The sequence below is a fragment of the Arachis ipaensis genome, chromosome B9 (genome assembly GCF_059453495.1).
Source record: "Arachis ipaensis isolate K30076 ecotype BB chromosome B9, ASM5945349v1, whole genome shotgun sequence".
Taxonomy (NCBI): domain Eukaryota; kingdom Viridiplantae; phylum Streptophyta; class Magnoliopsida; order Fabales; family Fabaceae; genus Arachis; species Arachis ipaensis.
This window is the reverse complement of record NC_142444.1, coordinates 19,113,676-19,137,486: the sequence shown is the minus strand read 5'-3', so window position 1 is coordinate 19,137,486 and position 23,811 is coordinate 19,113,676. Positions and strand designations below refer to the sequence as shown.

Here is a 23,811-nt window from a genome sequence, read left to right as displayed (position 1 = left end):
AAATCACCTTATACACACAAGACACAATCAACCATGCTAATTGTCGAAGGTCTTTAATTGTATCTTTTTCATTTAATGCGTAAATGGTAGTGCTACGCTAAGGACATAAATAGTGAAAAGAGACGACAAAAGGGAAAAAGGGATAAAGCAAAGCATGCATGTTATTTTCCGCTAAGTAGACATCGGGAGATGTAAACAACGTAAATGTCGTGCTACACCTAAGGTGCACTAAACATGAAAAAAATCATAGGAAAAGTCTAAGGAAACAAAATAATTTTAGTTAAAGGAAACGAAGACACCAAAAAAATATTAAAGGACACGTTTACTATCGCCTATATACTTTTCTCAACGAAATAACATAACCGATAAGCCGAATGTATATAAGAGGTTTCTATTAAACAAAATAATTTTACATCACCACCACCCTAACAAAACACAGTTGCACCACTGCCAAAATGTGCAATAAGACTGCGCTTGTTTATAGAAACAGGACACTAAAATAAAGATACAGAAACACAAAATCATGTTTGACAAAAAAAACATAAACAGACAATATATCCAGAGACACTAAATTAGTGTATTTTATATCCATCCTAACAAAAAGAACACAAAAATACTAACAAAAACACAACTTTTTTTTTTTTTGTTAATTTTTTAAAATAATATTTTTTTTATTATTATACTTTTCATTTCAAATATTTTAAATGAAAATAAATTGAATTTTCATAATTTGTTCTAGTTTATTACCAAATAGAATACAAGAACACAAAATTTTATATATCTATCCATCAATGTCTTGCCATATTCTCAGTGTCTTGTTCTATCCTGTTTTCATAAACAAACGTAGCCTAAATGTTGTCCTGCTTTTACTTGTGCATGAAAAATGCTTGAATGGGATACAAGTTATCAGAATATAAACAAATATCCAAGGCGAACAAAGAAAGCATCCTTTTCAGAAGAAGATAAACAAATATCCAACGATGAACGATCGTTGCTCCACTTCCAACCAAGGAAGTGTCTGTTATTTACACACCAGAGATGTGCTAACTACGATTAGTTATCTACAAACAACTCGATACAGATTCGGAATCTATGTGCATATAAGAGGACGACACACATATATACTAACTCTACAATATGCACATAAGATGATACAAATGCTAGATCTACCACTCAAGCTTCACATAGATTTGCTTTATTTTACAGAACTAAACACGAGAACTGGAAACTGATCAGATAAACACATGGGACGACAAGGGGGTCTTGATAAACTAGCATAACACATGCAGTGTTGACTCATATATCCATGTCAGCAAATATTTCATCATCATCCTCGTTGAGTACTCCATCCATAAGAAATCCGTCAGCAACCAAGTTACTGCCAGAAACAGCATTGTCGTAAGGCTGAATAAGATGCAAACACAAAAAGCAAAAAGTAGTTCCAGACAATTGAGAGAGAATATGAAATCCCACCTAAAACAACTGAAACGGAAAGTCACGATCCGTTTTAGCTTTCTATTGTAAAAGAGGAAATTAAAGGACCATCTACAGAAAATAGATAAGAAAATGATCAGAATAATATATAACAGGTAAAATGAATGAGGTTACAGTTTTAATTTATCGCTTGTGATGATAATTTACATTGCTCCTTTTTCCACTAACGGATCAGCTTCGGAGTCAGGAACATAACCATAAATTTCACAATCCCCTAACTTCACAACCTGCAAGACAAGGTATCAAAAAATGCCTTTTGGGATCACCAACATTCACGTTCGAAAACAAGAGTAATTCACCTCATCAAGAGCCATGTACAAGGTGTCCAGTAGAGAAACATCCCCAACAGTTTCATCCCATTCCTGCAGTTTTGACAAGTTAATCAAAACCAAGGAAAGGAAACCACTATACCAAAAGTAATCACTATTGCTAACAACAACAACAACAGCTAAGATGTTTATTGTGTGCATTAATATGTTTAGCCTTTTCTAACCCCTGAGATCCTAAGATGCCAAACAAAAGCAGTGGGACTTGACAATATTTATGACTTTCCAATTTAAACCTCAGTTTTTTTTCATTTTCAAAATCGATGAAGAAATGATATATAGAACAATAAAAAATATTACTATATACCAATGTGTTAAATTATTGATATGATTACTACTGTTGTTATCTAATGATCAAACTGTTTTGTTGATTAGTTCATGTTTAAAATCTAGGAATTAATAGTGTGTTAATTGTGATATATAAATAAACATAATTAGGAAAGAATATATTTTGAAATTTAACGTTGCACAATTAAGATCATTAGGTGCATCTAGACAAGACCATCAAACACGCCCTGGGGTCTACAATGTCATATAAAAAATGAAATCTTGAATTTGTAGATACCATATATTTTACAACCTGCCCAAACATCACAATCCCAGACATTAAAGATGTGGGGACACGAAACACCAAGGCTGCAAGTAATACAAAAGTAAAAAGTAACACTTAAAACAAGAAATAGACAGTATCAATCACAGTACCTTTGAGGCTTCAAACATGTAGGTGTCAAAGATAAGCTTAAAACTGTCCCATGATTCCTCTGTGAAAAACTGGTGAGCTTTGACTGCACTAAAAACCATTACAGGTGTATGGTATTATAAGAAAAATTAAAGAATGCAACAACAGAGACACTCAGTTTAGAAGTTTAACAAGGTAAAAACAACCAAAGAAAAGACCGGAAAAAAGACTTGGGAAATGGAGAGACTTGAACTCTCAGCTCCAAGAGCAACAGTTTTATGAACTGTCTGTCAAGCCTTTTGACAACACTCCCAAAAAGAAAAAAATGACAAAAGGATTATATAGTGGGTTGCCATGTCGCCAACTAAGCTGACAGTAGCATTACCCATAACCCCTTTATCATATTTTTATACGTCACAAGATACTGAGATACCTGAAGTCATAGTCCGGATACATGTGATACAGGGTAAGAATAAGGTAAATCAATGTCCTTCGACTGGAAAAAAAACATAATTAGAACATGTAAAAAGGAAGCACTTAATTGGTATTTACAATTTATGAAACCTCTCCACACAGTAAAGGCCACCTGGATCTGGTTAATAACATGTCATCCGGCGGGGGAGAATCAGGGCTACATGATTTCTCAATAAGTTCAAGCATCTGAAATTGAATCAGTTTTAAAAAACTATTCTATGAACAAATTGTAAAAAAAGATCCTATTACCACAACCCAACTTTATCAGAGTCATTTACCTCATTCTCCAAACTGATAGAGAGTTTTTTATCTGTTCCAGCATGTTTGCCTACAGAATTATTAAAAGAAAATAGGTCATTAATTACTATTACTAACCCAAACCCAGTGAGCAAATCCAAATCCAAAATCAATTCTGTTGAAACTTAAAAGTCACTAATTATTCCTTACAAGTATAAGCTTCAAGGCATCCTCTGATAGTACGTTCTCCCAAATTCAAATCACCAAAGAAATCGTTAAGCCTGGACAAGTTTCACGAGACTCTTACAATATACCAAAATTATGTAATAAAATCCCATAATTCAACTCAAATTCGTTTGAAACTACAAATACCGATCCAAGGAAGGACACTCCAGGAACTTCATAGTGAATTATCTTCAAATGATGAGAACTACAGCTACAAACCCTAGTTTCCGTCTTTGCCTAGTGACTTTGAAAGCAGAGATAAGCAAAATCATAAATCACAAGCAAATTCGAAACAATTCATGACAAAAAAACAAATGCGTGAAAAGTGCAGTAAGATCTCTTACAAACAACTCAACAACCAGATTTTTGAAGCGAAAACAAGAGAGAAAGCGAAGCAGGAATGCAGAAAACGAGAGAGAAAGAAGGAATTGAAGTGTACCAGAGAAATGAAGACGACGAAGATTGCTTGGTGCTGTGATGAAGGAGAGATTACTTGAGAACAGCGAAGATTATTTGGATTTCAGAATTTGGGGATAAAGCGATAAACGGAAGGGTTTCGAAGCGGTGAAATTCGAATATTCTGATTTTAGATTTGAAATAGATAGAGTCAATAAATAGTTAAATACAGATACATGAATTGGTGGATGAGAGAGAATCTGCAATTCGAAGAGAGAGAGAGAGAGAAAACGACATCTACGGTTTACTTTGGCCCATGTATGTTTAGTTAAAAAACAGAGAAAAGCCCAGCCCAATTTAGTATTTCACATGAAGTCCAATTACATGGATTTAATTGGCCTTTCTTTTGTATATCCTTTTTGAAAGCCCATCTAGTAGCACAAAATTAGTTTCATTTGATGTGGCAGAGGCATTGTACCAATGGCCAATGTGTTAGCCTCATAAGTCATAATAGCCACGTCGCAGGTTGGAATACCAGCTGTATCTGAATTGTTATAGAGCCTTTAGTGTGTGTGAGTGTGGAAGTGTGCATGACACTATGACCCCAAAAAAAATTAGTTTAATTTAATGTAAATTTTTAAAAGAAAATAATAATATTATTTAATTTTTGATGATGTCATTTTTCATATAATTCTTTTTATTGTATATTTACATAAATTTATTAAAAAAAATTATCAAAATAAAAATAATAATATTCATTTTTTTATAAAGTTATCATTTCATTAAATACTAACATTAGTGGATAAATATTTTCTGTTTTCTATATATATTTATAAATTACTAAACAATAATAACAGAGATAATACTTAATTTGGTCTCTAAATTTGCACATAAATTTTAATTTAATCTTTAAAATTTTAATTTTTATTTAGTTTTCAAATTTTACAAACGTCACTCGTATAGTCATATTAGTCCCTAAAATTTATTGAGTGTTCTATTCTATTTTTATCCCACAATATATATGCAAATGAATGCAGCGTAAGATAATTGTTAATTTGATTTTATTACTTTGATTTCACTTGGTAGGTTTATGAAATTTATATAAATGAAGGTGATAGAAAGTATAAATAGTTATTAAGGTGTACAAGTAAAAGTGTTCATAAAGGCAATGCGGTAGAGCTCAATCGACATAAATTTTTAAGGGTATGTCTAAAACGAGTACACTCATTATATGCTTATTGGATACGCCACATTTATATAGACCATTCGATTTGATTAGATGAAAATCAAAGGTTAATGTTACGGTGGGTAACCGGAGATTAATGGGCTGGATGGCGTTGGTTGGCCCAAACGTATGAAGGAGGTGACTTTCGAGTGGATCTGTTACTCGGTGTTCCTCTGTCCGACTTGTACGTGTGAAAGAATGGGGGGTGGTACCTGTAAAAATACTCCGATGCCTAAGTTAGCAAGAGTGTGAGCAGGTTAGAGAGTATTGGAACTTAGAGATACCTGAGGGGTGTCAGTGTATTTATAGTGGTAAACCAATAACCACCGCTGAAGTAGTGCCACCTTTTTAGGTGGATAACCGTTCCCATATCTTAGGGAGGTTAAGATATGGCTCTATGAAGTGGTTAGAGAGTTTCTAGGGGCAGTTACTCATTCGAATAAGTGTTATCTGCCAGCTAACCCTCGTATCCGACTTCTTTGGAGCAGGTCGTGTTCAGTACCGACTTCTTGGGATGAAGGCTGGTACTGGGTGAGGGCCAACCCTTTGGGTTGGGCTTCTTTGCTTGGATCCTGGGCCTTTATTATTGGGCCAGGGTATGAACAGTGCCCCTACTCGAGCCCAATTTCTTTTTAAGATTTGGGTTCGAGTATTCTACTCGGGGTCGTAGCCGATTTGTAAGAGGACTGACGTGATGGTTTGAAACCGACGTGACCTTTTGGTTCTGACAGTTACGTCTAATCAAGCGTCGTGTTCGTTAGGGGTGTGCGTAGGGATTCAATAGCCTTGGTAACGGTGCATCTTCATTAATGACTGCCCCTATTTTACCATTATGCCCCTAACGTTCTTATAAATACTTTCCCTCTCTTTCATTGTTTCGTTTCTGCGATCTTTCAAATTTCCCTTGCATTCGTTCGTACTGCATTCTTATGCTTTCGAAGGCTTTTGCTTCCAACCCTCATTTCCAGATAAAGGTTAGTTCTTTAATATGCTTTTGTAGATAAATTTGATTTGCAGACTTTAGTTTCACATCCCCCTCCCTTTAGAGACCATGTTGGTGATTTTTCTTTTCCCCTTGTAGGTTTTGTCACCCCTTTTTTAGAAAAAGAAATGGCTTCTGTAGATGCTCTCTCTCACTGGGTTGATGTCACAGTCTTAGGGGAGGAACCCTTAGTCGATTCTGAGTTTATCACCCATCTTCGTACTCGCCACAGAATTTGTTCTTCTGAGGAGGATGAGCCGAAGTATGAGTTAGTGGCCCCGGGTCCAGAAGACCGGGTTTGCTTTGGGAGGGCTAATGAGGCGGCCTCCCATTTTTTCTTTATGTATGAGTGTATGATCACCCGTTTGGGTGTTTTTCTTCCTTTTTCAGACTTTGAGATGTCTGTTTTACGTCATTGCCGAGTCGCTCCTACCCAGCTTCACCCCAACTCTTGGAGTTTTTTGAAAATTTATCAATTCATCAGCCAGGCCTTAGAGTTCCCGACTTCTTAAAAGATTTTTTTCCATCTTTTTCATATGACAAAACCCTTTAGTGGGCTAAACAATAAACAACAGTGGGTATTGTTTCGAGCCATACAAGGTAGGAGAATTTTCACCCTTTTTGACGAATCCTTCCACGATTTCAAAAACTATTTTTTCAAAGTGCAAGCTGTAGAGGGTCACCACCCCTTTTTCCTGGATGATAATTCTTCCCCCCGCTTTCCTTTATACTGGTTGGAGGCCTCCCCTTGTGAAAAATATGGTCTTGACGACCTGGATGATGTGGAGGCAGCCATTGTGGGGTTCCTCTGAGAAGTTTGGGGGAGGTCTCCATACTTGGATACAAAAAAGTTTCTCCAGGGGTCTCCGAGTTTTATCCAGGCGCAACTAGGTAGCTTTCATTTGGTTTTCCGACTTGTCTGATTAATTCTTCCGACTTGTCTAATCTATCAATTGTTGCTTTTTTTAGAGATGGCAAAAACAAATGCCCAGGAGTCTTACCAAAGAGTTCAGGAGGCCAAGGCGAGGTCTCGTGCCAGGTCTGGTGGTGCTAGGGCGGTTGTCTCTCCTCCTCCTCCTCCTCGGAACGTCGGGACTCCCTCCCAACCTATTGTGATTTCCTCTTCTGCTTCCTCTCTGCCACCCCCTCCGTCTGACCTACTCCTGAACCAGAGAAGAAGAAGCGTAAGACCTTAGAGTCTGGCGCTTCTGGTGAGGCGGACGCTCTTGCGTTCGTCCGAAAGAACATTTATCCCCATGCTCGTATGAGCATGGATGATGTTTCTGTTCGGCACTACCTCACTGCTGTGGTTGAGGAGAGTCTCAAGACGGCGGGAGTTTGTGGCAAACTCTTAGATATATTTGAGAAGACTCCTCTCAGCTCTTTAGGGATGACCTCGAGGGTCGAGGAGCTGGAAGGCAGGCTTCGCGTATATCAGGAGCACGAGAGGGAGTTGGAGGGAAAAGTCGCCAAGCTGAAGGAGGAGAGGGATAGCCTCCGGGAGAAGGAGAAGAAGTTGCAAGCCCAATGCAACATGGAGGTGGATTTGAGGAAGGCAGCGCAAGCCAGCTACAACAGTTTATTTGATGATCTTGTGTCTGTAAAGAATGACTTGCTGAATGCCCGGAAGGCCTATACCGAGTTGGAGGACTCTATTGCGGATGGTGCTGATGAGGCTTGGAGGGTTTTTAAGGAGCAGGTCGGAGTCATTGCTCCTGACTTGGACCTTTCTCCTTTAGATCCTGATAAGATTATTATTGATGGTGCCATCGTGGATCCTCCTGTCCCCGTGGTGGAGTCCGAGTCCGATTTGAAGACTCGGGGGCAGAGGATCATAGAGTCCCCTCCTCGCTCTAAGGACGCTCCGAGCTCTTCTACCGTTCCTCCGACTTTCTCTCCAACTCCTGGTCCTGGTGGTGGTGATCCTTCTACTCCTCTTGAAAAGAAGTAATTTGTTGGCTATTGGGGGTCCGGCCTGTGGCCCCCCCCCCCCTTTTTTTTAAACTCTTTATATTTATTTGTTGATGTTTGAATAATTTTTGGCCTTTTAAGGCCGTAAACAAAATAGTTTTATCATACTCTTTTTTGATAAGGTTTAATTTTAACGATTAAATAAATACCCTTTTTTTGGATAAGGGTTTTGAGTTACCTTGTGCGCGCATGCTTTTCTATTCGTAGTTCTTTTGATTTTTGATCTTTTCTGGAAAAAACCTTTTCTTTGGGCTTGTCTGCTTTTCTGAATCTTTTTTATCTTCGGGGCAGCCTTATAATCTTTTCTTAGTTTTTTCCTATCTCTTTTTGTTATTCCTAGTACTCAATTTTGTTTCATTGAGCTTTTCGTGACTTAGGCTACTTTTGCGATTCATTTTAGTTTTACTCGGTTTCGCATTTCGACTTATGAGTCGGACTGCTCCCGAGTTTATCATGATCGACTTCCATAGCCTCTTTACGCCGACTTGTACCTCGTCGTTTTATCCTGATGACCATCTAGGTCGGTTCAAGGGATTTTCACGTTTTGTCGAGCTTAAATCGGCGCGTTTCGTAGGAAGAGAATAAAAAAGGGAATTTAAAAGAGATATTAAAATGAAAGAGATCTTTATTAATTGAGGAGGTACCTTATTGCTACTAAGGGCTTTTGATAATCTATTTTCCCTTAGCCCCTACTGTGATGCCTCGTTAAAAACCCTTCTCAGAAAAAACCCTTTGATTTTGGGAAAAATCATGAAGTTGGGAAAAGAGTACATCAGGGAGTAGGGTTCGCTTTTAGCTGTAGTACCTTTTCATATTACAAGCATGCCATGATCTTGGTAACTCGTTGCCGTCGAAGTCGGTTACCCTATAATAGCCTTTTCTTAAGACCTCGTTGATCTTGTATGGTCCTTTCCAATTAGCAGCGAGCTTTCCTTCCCCAGATTTGTTGACTCCAATGTCGTTTCTGATTAGGACCAAGTCATCTGGGGTGAAGCTCCTTCGAATGACTTTTTTGTTGTATCTTGCGGTCATCCTTTGCTTCAACGCTGCTTCTCTTATCTGGGCTTCTTCTCGGACTTCGGGGAGCAAGTCGAGCTCCTCTTTGTGCCCCTGTATATTCCCGATCTCGTCGTGGAAAATCACTCTTGGGCTTTGCTCATTGACCTCTATTGGGATCATGGCTTCTACGCCATAAACTAGTCGGAAGGGTGTTTCTCTAGTGGCGGATTGGGGGGTTGTTCTGTAAGCCCATAGTACTTGTGGGAGCTCTTCAGCCCAAGCTCCTTTCGCATCTTGTAATCTTTTCTTCAGCCCTGCCAGTATGACTTTGTTGGCTGCTTCGGCTTGCCCATTGGCTTGTGGGTGTTCCACCGAGGTGAACTGGTGTTTGATGTTCATACTGGCTACTAGGCTTCTAAAGGTGGAGTCGGTGAACTGGGTTCCATTGTCTGTGGTAATGGAATAAGGTATCCCATACCTTGTGATGATATTTTTGTAGAGGAACCTCCGACTTCTTTGTGCAGTGATAGTGGCCAGTGGTTCTGCTTCTATCCACTTTGTGAAATAATCTATTCCCACTATTAGGTACCTGACTTGTCCTGGCGCCTGAGGAAAATGACCTAACAAATCCATTCCCCATTTTGCAAAGGGCCACGGAGAAGTGATGCTAATGAGCTCCTCTGGAGGAGCCACGTGGAAATTTGCGTACATTTGACATGGTTGGCACTTTTTCACAAACTCTGTGGCATCTTTCTGCAAGGTTGGCCAATAGAATCCAGCTCGGATTACTTTCCTGGCTAATGACCTTGCTCCGAGGTGGTTTCCGCAGATTCCACTATGTACTTCCTCTAATACCTCGGTGGTTCTGGAGGTCGGTACACATTTTAATAATGGCGTTGATATCCCTCTTCTGTAGAGGATATTTCTTTCCAAGGTGTAGTGTTGTGCTTCCCTTCGGATTTTCTTGGCCTCCTTTTCCTCCTTGGGGAGGATGTCGAATTTCAGGTATTCGACTAAGGGGTTCATCCATCCGAGGTTTAATCCGACCACTTCGAAGACTTCTTGTTTGTCTTCTATTTTTACCACTGAGGGTTCCTGGAGAGTCTCTTGAATCAGGCTTCTGTTATTTCCTCCTGGCTTGGTACTTGCTAACTTGGATAGGGCATCTGCTCTGCTGTTTAGATCCCGAGTTATGTGTTTCACCTCGGTTTCTGCAAAGCGCCCAAGGTGCTCCAAAGTTTTTTCCAAGTACCTCTTCATGTTTGGGTCTTTTGCCTGATATTCTCCACTTATTTGGGAAGTCACCACTTGGGAGTCGCTGTATATCCTCACCTTTGTAGCACCGACTTCTTCTGCCAGCTTCAGTCCTGCGATCAAGGCTTCATACTCTGCCTGATTATTTGAAGCTGGGAATTCAAACTTGAGGGAAACCTCTATCTGGGTTCCCCTTTCATCTACCAATATTATGCCTGCACCGCTTCCTGTTTTTTTGGAGGATCCATCTACATAGAGTTCCCATGTAGTTGGTTTTTCCTCTTGATCTCCTGCGTATTCTGCAATGAAGTCGGTGAGGCACTGGGCTTTAATCGCAGTCCGAGTTTCATATCTCAAGTCGAACTCGGAGAGCTCTATTGCCCATTGAACCATTCTCCCTGCAATATCCGTTTTTTGGAGGATTTGCTTCATAGGCTGGTTCGTACGGACTCTTATTGTGTGAGCTTGAAAATAAGGCCGTAGCCTTCGTGAGGCTACCACTAAGGAGTAGGCAAATTTCTCTAGTTTGTGGTACCTTAGCTCAGGGCCCTGTAGAACTTTACTGATGAAATAGATTGGATGTTGACCGTCCTCGTCTTCTCTTATCAAGGCTGCTGAGACAGCCTTGTCTGCCACGGATAGGTATAGGACGAGGTCCTTACCGGCTACAGGTCGGGTCAAAATAGGAGGTTGGCTCAAAAACTTTTTGAACTCTTGGAACGTCTCCTCGCATTCGGGAGTCCATTCAAACTGGCGTCCCTTTCTCAATAGGGAGAACAGTGGGAGGGATCTTAGTGCTGATCCTGCCAAAAACCTGGAGAGAGCTGCAAGTCGGCCGTTAAGTTGTTGGACTTCTCTTAAACAAGTCGGACTTCTCATTTCCAGGATAGCTCTACACTTATCGGGATTGGCTTCGATCCCTCTTTGCGTTAGCATAAATCCAGAAATTTTCCTGCCTCCACCGCGAAGGCGCACTTTGCAGGATTTAGTCTCATCCCGTGCGACCTTATGGTGTCAAAGACTTGTGAAAGGTCAGGCAAGAGGTCGACTTCTTTCTTGGTCTTTACCAGCATATCGTCGACGTATACTTCCATTAAGCTCCCTAGGTGAGAGGTAAACACCTTATTCATCAACCTCTGGTAGGTAGCTCCTGCATTTTTTAATCCGAATGGCATGACCACGTAGCAAAAGTTGGCTCTGGGTGTGATGAATGATGTCTTCTCTTGGTCTGGCTCGTACATCGGGATTTGGTTATACCCCGAGTAGGCGTTCATGAACGACAAGTGTTGATACCCCGAGCTAGAGTCTACTTAGGGCGTCAATGCTTGGTAGTGGATAAGGGTCCTTGGGACATGCCTTATTTAAGTCGGTATAGTCGACGCACATCCTCCATTTGCCATTTTGTTTTTTGACTAGCACTACATTGGCTAGCCATGTTGGGTATTTGAAGCCAGCTTCCAGGAGCGCCTGTACTTGCTCTTCCACTACTAGGGCTCGCTCTGGGCCGAGCTTGCGTCTTCTTTGTTGCACAGGTCGGGATCCCGAGTAGACCGAGAGTTTGTGGGACATGAGCTCGGGATCTATCCCAGGCATGTCGGAGGCCTTCCAGGCAAAGAGATCGGAATTATCTCTTAGGAGCTTAGTCAACCCTTGTCTTAGGGTTTCCCCTAGGTTGGCTCCTATGTGAGTGGTTTTTCCTTCCTCTTCGCCGACCTGAATCTCCTCGGTTTTTCCCCCGGGATGTGGTCGCAGCTCTTCTTTAATCCTTGCTCCACCGAACTCTATTGTGTGGATTTCTTTGTTCTTTCCTCTCAGGTTTAGGCTTTCATTGTAGCAATTCCTTGCCAACTTCTGATCTCCCCTCACCGTTGCTATCCCCGCTGAGGTCGGGAATTTCATGCAGAGGTGGGGCATCGATACCACCGCTCCGAGTCGATTAAGGGTAGCTCTGCCAATTAAAGCATTATAGGCTGACCCCACGTCGATGACTATGAAGTCTATACTCAGAGTCTTTGATTTTCCCCCTTTCCAAAGGTGGTGTGGAGGGGCAAAAATCCTAGTGGCTTTATTGGCGTGTCGCCTAATCCGTACAAGGTGTCGGGGTAGGCTCTTAACTCTTTCTCATCCAACCCTAGTTTGTCGAAAGCGGGCTTAAAGAGGATGTCCGCTGAGCTTCCCTGGTCTACTAGGGTTCTGTGGAGATGAGCATTTGCTAGGATCATAGTTATTACCACTGGATCATCGTGTCCAGGGATTATTCCTTGCCCAGCTTCCTTTGTGAATGAAATGGTGGGGAGGTCGGATGACTCTCCTCCGACCTGGTAGACTCTCTTGAGGTGTCTTTTGCGAGAGGATTTGGTGAGTCCCCCTCCCGCGAACCCCCCTGAGATCATATGTATATGTCTCTCCAGAGTCTGTGGTGGTGAGTCTCTTCTATCCATATCATCTCGCTTTCTCTTCCCATGACTGTCCGACCTTTCTATGAGGAATCTGTCAAGCCGACCTTCTCTGGCCAGCTTTTCTATCACATTTTTAAGGTCGTAACAGTCGTTTGTTGAGTGACCATATATTTTATGGTACTCACAGTAGTCGCTGCGACTCCCCCCTTTTTTATTTTTAATGGGTCTGGGAGGTGGCAGCCTTTCAGTATTGCAAATCTCTCTGTATACATCCACTATAGAAACTTTTAGGGGAGTATAAGAGTGATATTTTCTTGGTCTATCGAGACCGAGTTCTTCCTTCTTCTTGGGTTCCCTCTCCCTCTCTTTTGTTGAGGGAGGGTGCCCAGGTCGCCAACTCAGGTTTCTCAGCTTAGCATTTTCCTCTATGTTGATGTACTTTTCAGCTCTCTGTTGTACATCACTTAAGGAGGTGGGGTGTCTTTTGGATATGGACTGTGAGAAGGGACCTTCTCTAAGCCCATTGACTAGCCCCATTATAACTGCTTCTGTGGGTAAGTCTTGAATCTCCAAACATGCTTTGTTGAACCTTTCCATATAGGCTCTTAAGGATTCTCCGGCCTCCTATTTTATTCCCAGGAGGCTTGGTGCATGTTTTACTTTGTCTTTCTGGATAGAGAACCTCATCAAGAATTTCCTTGAGAGGTCTTCAAAACTGGTGACCGACCTCGGGGGGAGGCTGTCGAACCACTTCATCGCTGCTTTTGACAAGGTTGTCGGAAAAGCTTTGCATCGCGTAGCATCAGAAGCGTCAGCCAGATACATCCGACTTTTAAAGTTGCTCAAATGATTCTTTGGATCAGTGGTTCCGTCGTAGAGGTCCATATCAGGGCTTCTAAAGTTTCCCGGAACTTTCGCCCTCATTATGTCCTCACTAAAAGGATCTTCCCCCCCTAAGGGCAAATCTTCTCTACCGTCGTGGGAGTTCTAACCTTTGAGGGAGGATTCTAACTTTAAGAGTTTTCTTTCTAACTCTTTTCGTCGCTCCATCTCCTCTTTTAGGTTCTTTTCGGTTTCCTTTTGTCGCTCCCATTCCTGTTCTAGCTGTTCGAGGCGACTGTGGACTAATCACATGAGCTCAATTGCATGGGATGGTCCTTCTTTCTCTGATTCGTGCCCCTCCGAAGAATTTACCTTCGGGTTTTTGATTCCGGAGGTGCCTTCCCTGTGTCGATCATTGGCTTCCTGGTGAAGGTTCTGGTCTGCCTCATTGTTTCCAGTGTTCAGATTCTCTTGTTCAGAATCTGTCTCCACATGACCCTCTTCAGGGGATCTATCCGCCATCACTGGTTGATCTCTCGGGTCCCCGGCAACGGCGCCAATGTTACGGTGGGTAACCGGAGATTAATGGGCTGGATGGTGTTGGTTGGCCCAAACGTATGAAGGAGGTGACTTTCGAGTGGATCTGTTACTCGGTGTTCCTCTGTCCGACTTGTACGTGTGAAAGAATGGGGGGTGGTACCTGCAAAGACACTCTGATGCCTAAGTTAGCAAGAGTGTGAGCAGGTTAGAGAGTATTGGAACTTAGAGATACTTGAGGGGTGTCAGTGTATTTATAGTGGTGAACGAATAACCACCGTTGAAGTAGTGCCACCTTTTTAGGTGGATAACCGTTCCCATATCTTAGGGAGGTTAAGATATGGCTCTATGAAGTGGTTAGAGAGTTTCTAGGGGCAGTTACTCATTCGAATGAGTGTTATCTGCCAGCTAACCCTCGTATCCGACTTCTTTGGAGCAGGTCGTGTTCAGTACCGACTTCTTGGGATGAAGGCTGGTACTTGGTGAGGACCAACCCTTTGGGTTGGGCTTCTTTGCTTGGATCCTGGGCCTTTATTATTGGGCCAAGGTATGAACAGTTAATATGAAAGAAGAGCATTGATGAACTCTAATAAATACAGAATATCCTAATACATAAATAAATATTTTAAATGACAATACTTTAATACACAATACTTTAAATGGTAACAGAATCTTTTATTCTTAAATAATTAAATATAAAATATATAAATACAAAAATATGAAAATTCTTTATTCAATAAGATTAATTATTGTGCAAGAAATTTTTATAATATTAAAAAATCTTATTAAAATAAAATTTTAAACTGTAACATAAAAATATAAAATAATTAAAATTTTATTTTATATTACTTGACAAATAATTAGATTATTATATTCAAAATTTATTAATTAACTAATTTTGTTAAAGATATTATTATATAAAATAAATTTTCATCAAAATATTTTAAAAATATAATTTATTTAAAATATTATATATATAATACATGAAAATATTAACTTTTTATTTTTTTTAATTTTTTTAAAAAAAATAATATAGTTCTAAAAACATGCCTATCATATTACATATTTACTTATATTAGTAAGATCTAAACTAATCAAGCTTACGTAATTAAAAATATAAAACATATAAATACAAAAAAAATAAAAGTATTTTGAAAATATTATGACATTTGTAAGACCTAAACTAAACATATAGGTCTTACTTATATTAGTATGACCTAAACTAATCAAGCTTACGTATTTAAAAATATAAAACATATAAATACAAAAAAAATAAAATAAAAATATTTTTAAAATATTATGACATTTGTACACTAGTTATATATATATATAATTACCCTTTATGACATATCACTTTTTAATTGGTTATTATGTTAACTATGATTAAATTATTTTGTAATTAAAAAATTATTTAAAATAATAAATGTATAATTTGATAAAATACTAAAAATTAAATATTTACTCTCTGTAACTTCGTTTTTTCTCTCTTTGATTGCTCTTCTGTGTGTGTTGATTTCAATTTGTAATGGATCTGTGATTAGTTAAAGAGAGTGTATTTGGTCGTGCTGCTATTTTGTAGTTGTCTTTTACTCTTTAGTTCACATAATTTCATTTCACATATAATTTTTTTATTATCAGGATGCATTAATCTATGATTTAGGGTTGTGATCATTATTGCATTTATTAAAGTGATGCTTGAATTAGATATGCATTTAATCCATTCGTCTATTAGAATTTAAATTGGACTATATCAATTAGTTCAAAGACGTTCTTTGGAATGGCTATGGATCATTAGATCGTACACAAGATCCGTTGCATTAGATATTCAAAAGATACTTGCATCTTTACTCTCCGTCCTGCTTCGAGTTACAGTGTGCTTTCAACGCACTTTAAGTGATGAAGAAACAGTGGAAGGGAGAAAATATATTTCACTCAACACAGACGGTGTTTTTCAATGGAAGGATGGAACGAATTTAAGTAATAATGATTTGGTAAAAGAATATATATTTATTTTTTAATATTTTCAAAAATTATATAATTATCTATCTTAAAAAATATTTAATTATAAGATGGTCCTACTTTAGTTAAGATGTTAATTCTCATTGAGTTAAATTAACTCAAATTAAAATTAAACATCTAATTAAATGTGTCACGTCATAAAGGCTAATTTACATGTTGTTTTAGAGGAGATTTAGTAAAATTCACCTATATATATATAAATTTGGTCGAGTTAGAGAATAAAAAAATTAACTAAAATAATAAAAAAATACTTAAAAATAATAAAAATAAAAAATGATCTTATTATAAATATATAATTTTAAAAAATAAAAAATATTTATTTTTTATATTTGTTACACTTGCTTCATTGCGCTGCCGTTTTAAATAAGCTTTCTTTTAAAACTTTGACTCATTAGTAGTTAATATTTTTCGGGAATTCTAATTCATGTATTAGGAAATTCATGGGTAGTTGTAGTCACTTTAATTTTTGGTATTTTGTTAGAACATGGCATGTGATCAAACATTTTTTTTGTGACAACTTTATAAAGGTTAGATTAATTGATTTAAAATTATTGGTCATTGCCTAAATTTTAAAATTATTTATGAATTTTGTAAAGTTTTAATACGAAGATTAAAAAAATAATAGATTGGTGAACAAAGTGTAGATATATCTCTCACTAGTCAATATCATCTCAAAAATCTCTACATTTCAATGTCAAAAGCTACGTAAATCTCTACATCTCAATGTCAAGCTACGTCAGCAAAGCCAGGTGGAGCATCCCGTAGATCATTAGCAGGACCATCAGCAAAGCATGTCAAGCTACGTCAACAAAGTCAGGTGGAGCATCCGGTAGATCATCATCAGGACCATCAGCAAAGTCAGGTGGACCATCAGCACCATCAGCAAGACCATCAACAAAGCCATCCGAACCATCAGAGCTGTCATCACTCGCTGGGAGGACTGGAAGGGATGATGACAGCAGCCTCCTCTGGGACTGGGAGAGGAGGCATGAGGCAGATCGAGATACAACTGTAAATCTAAGACCCCGCAAGAAAGAGTTCATAGTCATCAGCTACAAAGTCCCCAAAGTCAAAGGTGGCAAAACCTTAGTCGAGCCTGCAAATCCCGTAGGAAATTCCCCTGAGCAGAGAAATGATCATTCTAACCTGCTCTACAGTAGTATCGGCGAAAACAACGAAAAGAGCTCGATATACCCCTCCTTCGTAGCGTAAATCACGAGTCAGAATCTCTAAATGTGTCCAATCAGCCATAATGTCTAACAAAAGATAGATAAGTATTAGTGCAAAAGAATTCATGCACAATACTCTTTGTTGATCTATGAAAAACTAATATTAGTAGATTTTAATACTAATATCAAAACAAATAACCTTAATCACAATACTAGCATTGAAATAAATTAAGTAAATTAATAAATTTTTAGTAAAATTTATATTTATATTAATAATGGTATATAATTAAAATATAATTGATTTGAAAAATGTTTAATTATTCTATTAGTCCTTATAGTTTCGTGAAATTTTTAATTAGGTCCCTATACTTTTTTTCTTTTTAATTGAGTCCTTGCACTAATTTTTTTTTTTCAATTAAGTCCTTCTCAGTAGTAATTGGCTTAATTTTATAGGAACCCAACTAAAAAAAAGAATTGGTATAGGGACCTAAATAAAAGAAAAAAAAAGTGTAGGGACCCAATTAAAAAAAATTTTGGTGCAAGGACTCAATTAAAAGGAAAAAAAGTATAAGAACCTAATTAAAAATTTCGCGAAACTATAGGGACCAACAGAGTAATTAAACCTTTAAAAAATAGATATTTATTTATACTATATAATTAATATTTGTCGCAAAGAATATTAAGAAGCACAATGCCTGAGTGGGAGCAAAAACAATCTATACTTGCTACTTAACTATTGTGTTTCTTAATATTGTTTGTGACAAATATTAATTATATAGTATAAATAAATATCTATTTTTCAAATCGATTATATATTAATTATATACCATTATTAATATTAATATTAATATAAATATAAATTTTACTAAAAATTTATTAATTTACTTAATCTATTTCAACGCTAGTATTGTGATTAAAGTTATTTGTTTTGATATTAGTGTTAAAATCTACTAATATTAGTTTTTCATAGATCAACAAATAGTATTATGCATTAATTCTTCTGCACTAGTATTTATCTATCTTTTGTTAGACATTATGGCTGATTGGTTAGACTTAGACATTATGGCTGATTGAACACATTTGGAGATTCTGACTCGTGATTTACGCTACCAAGGAGGGGTGTATCGGGCTTTTTTAGTTGTTTTCGCCTATACAACTGTAGAGCAGGCTAGAATGGTCATTTCTCTGCTCAGGCGAATTCCCCTACGGGATTTACAGGCTCGACTAAGGTTTTGCCACCTTGACTTTGGAGACTTTGTAGTTGATGACTATGAGCTCTTTTTTTCGGGGGTCTTAGATTTACAGTTGTATCTCGATCAGCCTCATGCCCCCTCTCCCAGTCCCAGAGGAGGCTGCTGTCATCCCTTCCAGTCCTCCCCCAGCGAGTGATGACAGCTCTGATGGTTCGGATGGCTTTGTTGATGGTCTTGCTGATGGTGCTGATGGTCCACCTGGTTTTGCTGATGGCCCTGATGATATCTACCGGATGCTCCACCTGACTTTGTTGACGTAGCTTGACATGCTTTGCTGATGGTCCTGCTGATGATCCTGCGGATGATCTACCGGATGCTCCACCTGGCTTTGCTGACGTTGCTTGACATTGAAATGTAGAGATTTACGTAGCTTTTGACATTGAGATGTAGAGATTTTTGAGGTGATATTGACTAGTGAGAGATATATTTACACTTTATTCACCAATCTATTATTTTTTAATCTTCGTATTAAAACTTTACAAAATTCATAAATAATTTTAAAATTTAGACAATGACCAATAATTTTAAATCAATTAATCTAACCTTTGTAAAGTTGTCACAAAAAAAATGTTTGATCACATGCCATGTTCTAACAAAATACCAAAAATCAAAGTGACTACAACTACCCATGAATTTTCTAATACATGAATTAGAATTCTCGAAAAATATTAACTACTAATGAGCCAAAGTTTTAAAAGAAAGCTTATTTAAAACCACAACGCAATGAAGCAAGTGTAACAAATATAAAAAATAAATATTTTTTATTTATTAAAATTAAAATTTAAAGTTTCATATATATATTTAAAATTATATATTTATAATAAGATCATTTTTTTTATTATTTTCAAGTATTTTTTTATTGTTTTGGTTAAATCTTAACTCGACCAAATTTATATATATATAGGTGAATTTTACCAAATCTCTTCTAAAACAACATGTAAATTAGCCTCTATGACGTGACACATTTAATTAGATGTTTAATTTTAATTTGAGTTAATTTAACTCAATGAGAATTAACATCTTAACTAAAGTAGGACCATCTTATAATTAAATATTTATTTAAGATAGATAATTATATAATTTTTGTAAATATTAAAAAATAAATAAATATTCTTTTACCAAATCATTATTACTTAAATTCGTTCCACCCTTCCATTGAAAAACACCTTCTGTGTTGAGTGAAATATATTTCCTCCCTTCCACTGTTTCTTCATCACTCAAAGCGCGTTGAAAGCACATTGTAACTCGAAGCAGGACAGAGAATAAAGATGCAAGTATTCTTTGAATATCTAATGCAACGGATCTTGTGTACGATCCAATGATCCATAGCCATTTCAAAGAACGTCTTTGAACTAATTGATATAGTCCAATTTAAATTCTAATAGACGGATGGATTAAATTCATATCTAATTCAAGCATCACTTTAATATATGCAATAGTTATCACAACCCTAATGCATCCTGATAATAAAAAATTTATATGTGACACGAAATTATGTGAACTAAAGAGCAAAAGACAACTACAAAATAGCAGCACGACCAAATACACTCTCTTTAACTAATCGCAGATCCATTATAAATTAAAATCAACACAGAACGAAGTTACAGAGGCTAAATATTCAGTTTTTAGTATTTTATCAAATTATACATTTTTTTTTTATCAAAGATAGGAGACTCGAACCCGCAACCTCTTAAGTAAATATGGGGAGTCTATGCCATTTGAGCTATTACTCATTGGCTGTTATAAAGGGTAATTTACATGTTAAAATATAAAAAATAGAATAGAATTTACCATATATATATATATATGAAAAACTAGTGTACAAATGTCATAATATTTCCAAAATACTTTTATTTTATTTTTTTTTGTATTTATATGTTTTATATTTTTAATTACGTAAGTTTGATTAGTTTAGGTCATACTAATATAACTAAGACCTATATGTTTAGTTTAGGTCTTACAAATATGATAATATTTTCAAAATACTTTTTTTTTTGTATTTATATGTTTTATATTTTTAATTACGTAAGCTTGATTAGTTTAGATCTTACTAATATAAATAAATATGTAATATGATAGGCATGTTTTTAGAACTATATTATTTTTTTTTAAATTGAAAAAAATAAAAAAAATTAATATTTTCATGTATTATATATAATATTTTAAATAAATTATATTTTTGAAATATTTTGATGAAAAATTATTTTATATAATATCTTTAACAAAATTAGTTAATTAATAAATTTTGAATATAATAATCTAATTATTTATCAAGTAATATAAAATAAAATTTTAATTATTTTATATTTTTATGTTACAGTTTAAAATTTTATTTTAATAAGATTTTTTAGTATTATAAAAATTTCTTGCACAATAATTAATTTTATTAAATAAAAAATATTTATATTTTAGTATTTATATATTTTATATTTAATTATTTAAGAATAAAAAATTCTATTACCATTTAAAGTATTATGTATTAAAATATTGTCATTTAAAATATTTATTTATATATTAAGATATTTTGTATTTATTAAAATTTATCAATTCTCTTTTTTTATATTAGTCTTTAATTTTTATCTAATCAAATCTAATAGTCTATATAAATGTGGCTTATCCAATAAGCACATAATAGTTGTGCTCGTTTTAGACATACCCAAACGCAGTGAGCAAATCCAAATCCAAAATCAATTCTGTTGAAACTTAAAAGTCACTAATTAGTCCTTACAAGTATATGCTTCAAGACATCCTCTGATATTACGTTCTCCCAAATTCAAATCACCAAAAAATCGTTAAGCCTGGACAAGTTTCACGAGACTCTTGCAATATACCAAAATTATGTAATAAAATTCCATAATTTAACTCAAATTCGTTTGAAACTACAAATACCGATCCAAGGAAGGACACTCCAGGAACTTCATAGTGAATTATCTTCAAATGATGAGAACTACAGCTACAAACCCTAGTTTTCGTCTTTGCCTAGTGACTTTGAAAGCAGAGATAAGCAAAATCATAAGTCAAGCAAATTCGAAACAATTCATGACAAAAAAACAAATGCGTGAAAAGTGCAGTAAGATCTCTTACAAACAACTCAACAACCAGATTTTTGAAGCGAAAACAAGAGAGAAAGCGAAGCAGGAATGCAGAAAACGAGAGAGAAAGAAGGAATTGAAGTGTACCAGAGAAATGAAGACGACGAAGATTGCTTGGTGCTGTGATGAAGGAGAGATTACTTGAGAACAGCGAAGATTATTTGGATTTCAGAATTTGGGGATAAAGCGATAAACGGAAGGGTTTCGAAGCGGTGAAATTCGAATATTCTGATTTTAGATTTGAAATAGATAGAGTCAATAAATAGTTAAATACAGATACATGAATTGGTGGATGAGAGAGAATCTGCAATTCGAAGAGAGAGAGAGAGAGAGAGAGAAAACGACATCTACGGTTTACTTTGGCCCATGTATGTTTAGTTAAAAAACAGAGAAAAGCCCAGCCCAATTTAGTATTTCATATGAAGTCCAATTACATGGATTTAATTGGCCTTTCTTTTGTATATCCTTTTTGAAAGCCCATCTAGGCATCTAGTAGCACAAAATTAGTTTCATTTGATGTGGCGGGGCATTGTACAAATGGCCAATATGTTAGTTTCATAAGTCATAATAGCCACATCCCAGGTTGGAATACCAGCTGTAGCTGAATTCTTATAGAGCCTTTAGTGTGTGTGAGTGTGGGGAAATGGATCCTCTCCATTGTTAAAAAAAATTGAGGGTGTAAAGTGTGATTTCTAATTCTTCATTGTTCTCTCTCTTATATTTATTATTGATCCCACTTACAAAATTAATGGTGAGAGATTACACTTTACTCTCTCAATTGTTAAAAAAAATTGAGAGGATCCATTCCCTGAGTGTGGAAGTGTGTATGACAGTACGACACTATGACCCCAAAAAAACTTAGTTTAATTTAATGTAAATTTTTAAAAGAAAATAATAATATTATTTAATTTTTGATGATGTCATTTTACATATAATTCTTTTTATGGTATATTTACATAAGTTTATTAAAAAAATATTATCAAAATAAAAATAATAATATTCATTTTTTTTATAAAGTTATCATTGCATTAAATACTAACATTAGTGGATAAACATTTTCTGTTTTCTATATATATATTTATAAATTACTAAACAATAATAACAGAGACGTAATTTGGTCTTTAAATTTGTACATAAATTTTAATTTAGTTTTTAAAATTTTAATTTTTATTTACTTTTCAAATTTTACAAATGTCACTCATATAGTTATATTAGTCTCTAAAATTTATTGAGTATTCTATTCTATTTTTATCCCACAATATATATGTAAATGAATGCAGCGTAAGATAATTGTTAATTTGATTTTATTACTTTGATTTCACTTGGTAGGTTTATGAAATTTATATAAATGAAGGTGATAAAAAGTATAAATAGTTATTAAGGTTACAAGTAAAAGTGTTTATAAAGGCAATGCGTTAGAGCTCAATTGACATAATTTTTTAATTCTTACTTAAAAAATGGTTCGAGCCTTATTTTTAATTTAAAAAAAATCATGAAAAAATTGACGTTTAGTTAATGAATACATGAGAAATTAACGTTGGTTATTTTCGTCTAAATTTTGGAGTGCCAATTTAGTAGTTAGTTAGTTACCTCTCAATTTTTTTAAAATAATTAAATGATTAGATTATCTAAACTTTAGGCCTAAGTAATACGACTAATTTGTCTTTTTTTTAAATATTATCTGTTCTTTAAATTTCAGTTAGTCAGTTTTTAAATTTAATAATATATTATTTTAATTTTTTATATCCACTTTGACCATAGCAATTTTTAAAAAATTTAAAAATTTACTGTTATGAAATAACTAAATAAATAAATAAGGAAGAGGTAACAAATATAAAATAAAAAAATATAAAAGAGAGAGAAAAGTGTGTTAGTAGTATAACAGAGGAAGAGAATTTTATTGATTGTTCGTGTCTATATGGCCTAAGATCATGTCCTATTTATACATGCACGTAGTGTTTATTTTTCAACCTTCATTTAATGTGATTTTTTTGGAAATGGACATCCACATCCTTTATTTTTATCACAACACTCCCCCTTAGATGACCATTTAGGATTATACCTCATTAAAACCTTATTAAAGAAAAACCCAATAGAAAAAAAACTTTAGTGAAGGAAAAAGAGTACAATATCCTTTATGACGGGAACTGCCTCATTAAAAACCTTGTCAAGAAAAACTTGATCATGGAAAAAAGAGCACAGTCTCCCCCTCTTGTCGACATCATTTAATGTCTCGAAATCGGCGTATTCCAATCCGA

The 23,811-nt window shown here is 35.8% G+C and overlaps 1 protein-coding gene across 1 annotated transcript; it reads right to left on the bottom strand.

The window, feature by feature from the left end:
- Positions 1 to 928: 928 nt before the first annotated feature.
- Positions 929 to 21,789, bottom strand: LOC107618185 (uncharacterized). Its single transcript, XM_016320175.3, has 12 exons — positions 21,641 to 21,789; positions 3,875 to 4,015; positions 3,583 to 3,679; positions 3,421 to 3,491; positions 3,252 to 3,301; positions 3,086 to 3,159; positions 2,933 to 2,995; positions 2,523 to 2,610; positions 1,794 to 1,856; positions 1,642 to 1,721; positions 1,474 to 1,545; positions 929 to 1,378 (listed from the first exon to the last, which is right to left on the bottom strand). The coding sequence occupies exons 3-12, from the start codon at positions 3,612 to 3,614 to the stop codon at positions 1,297 to 1,299; spliced, it is 675 nt and encodes a 224-aa protein (XP_016175661.1). The 5' UTR covers positions 3,615 to 3,679; positions 3,875 to 4,015; positions 21,641 to 21,789; the 3' UTR covers positions 929 to 1,296.
- Between the last annotated feature and the right edge of the window lie 2,022 nt (positions 21,790 to 23,811).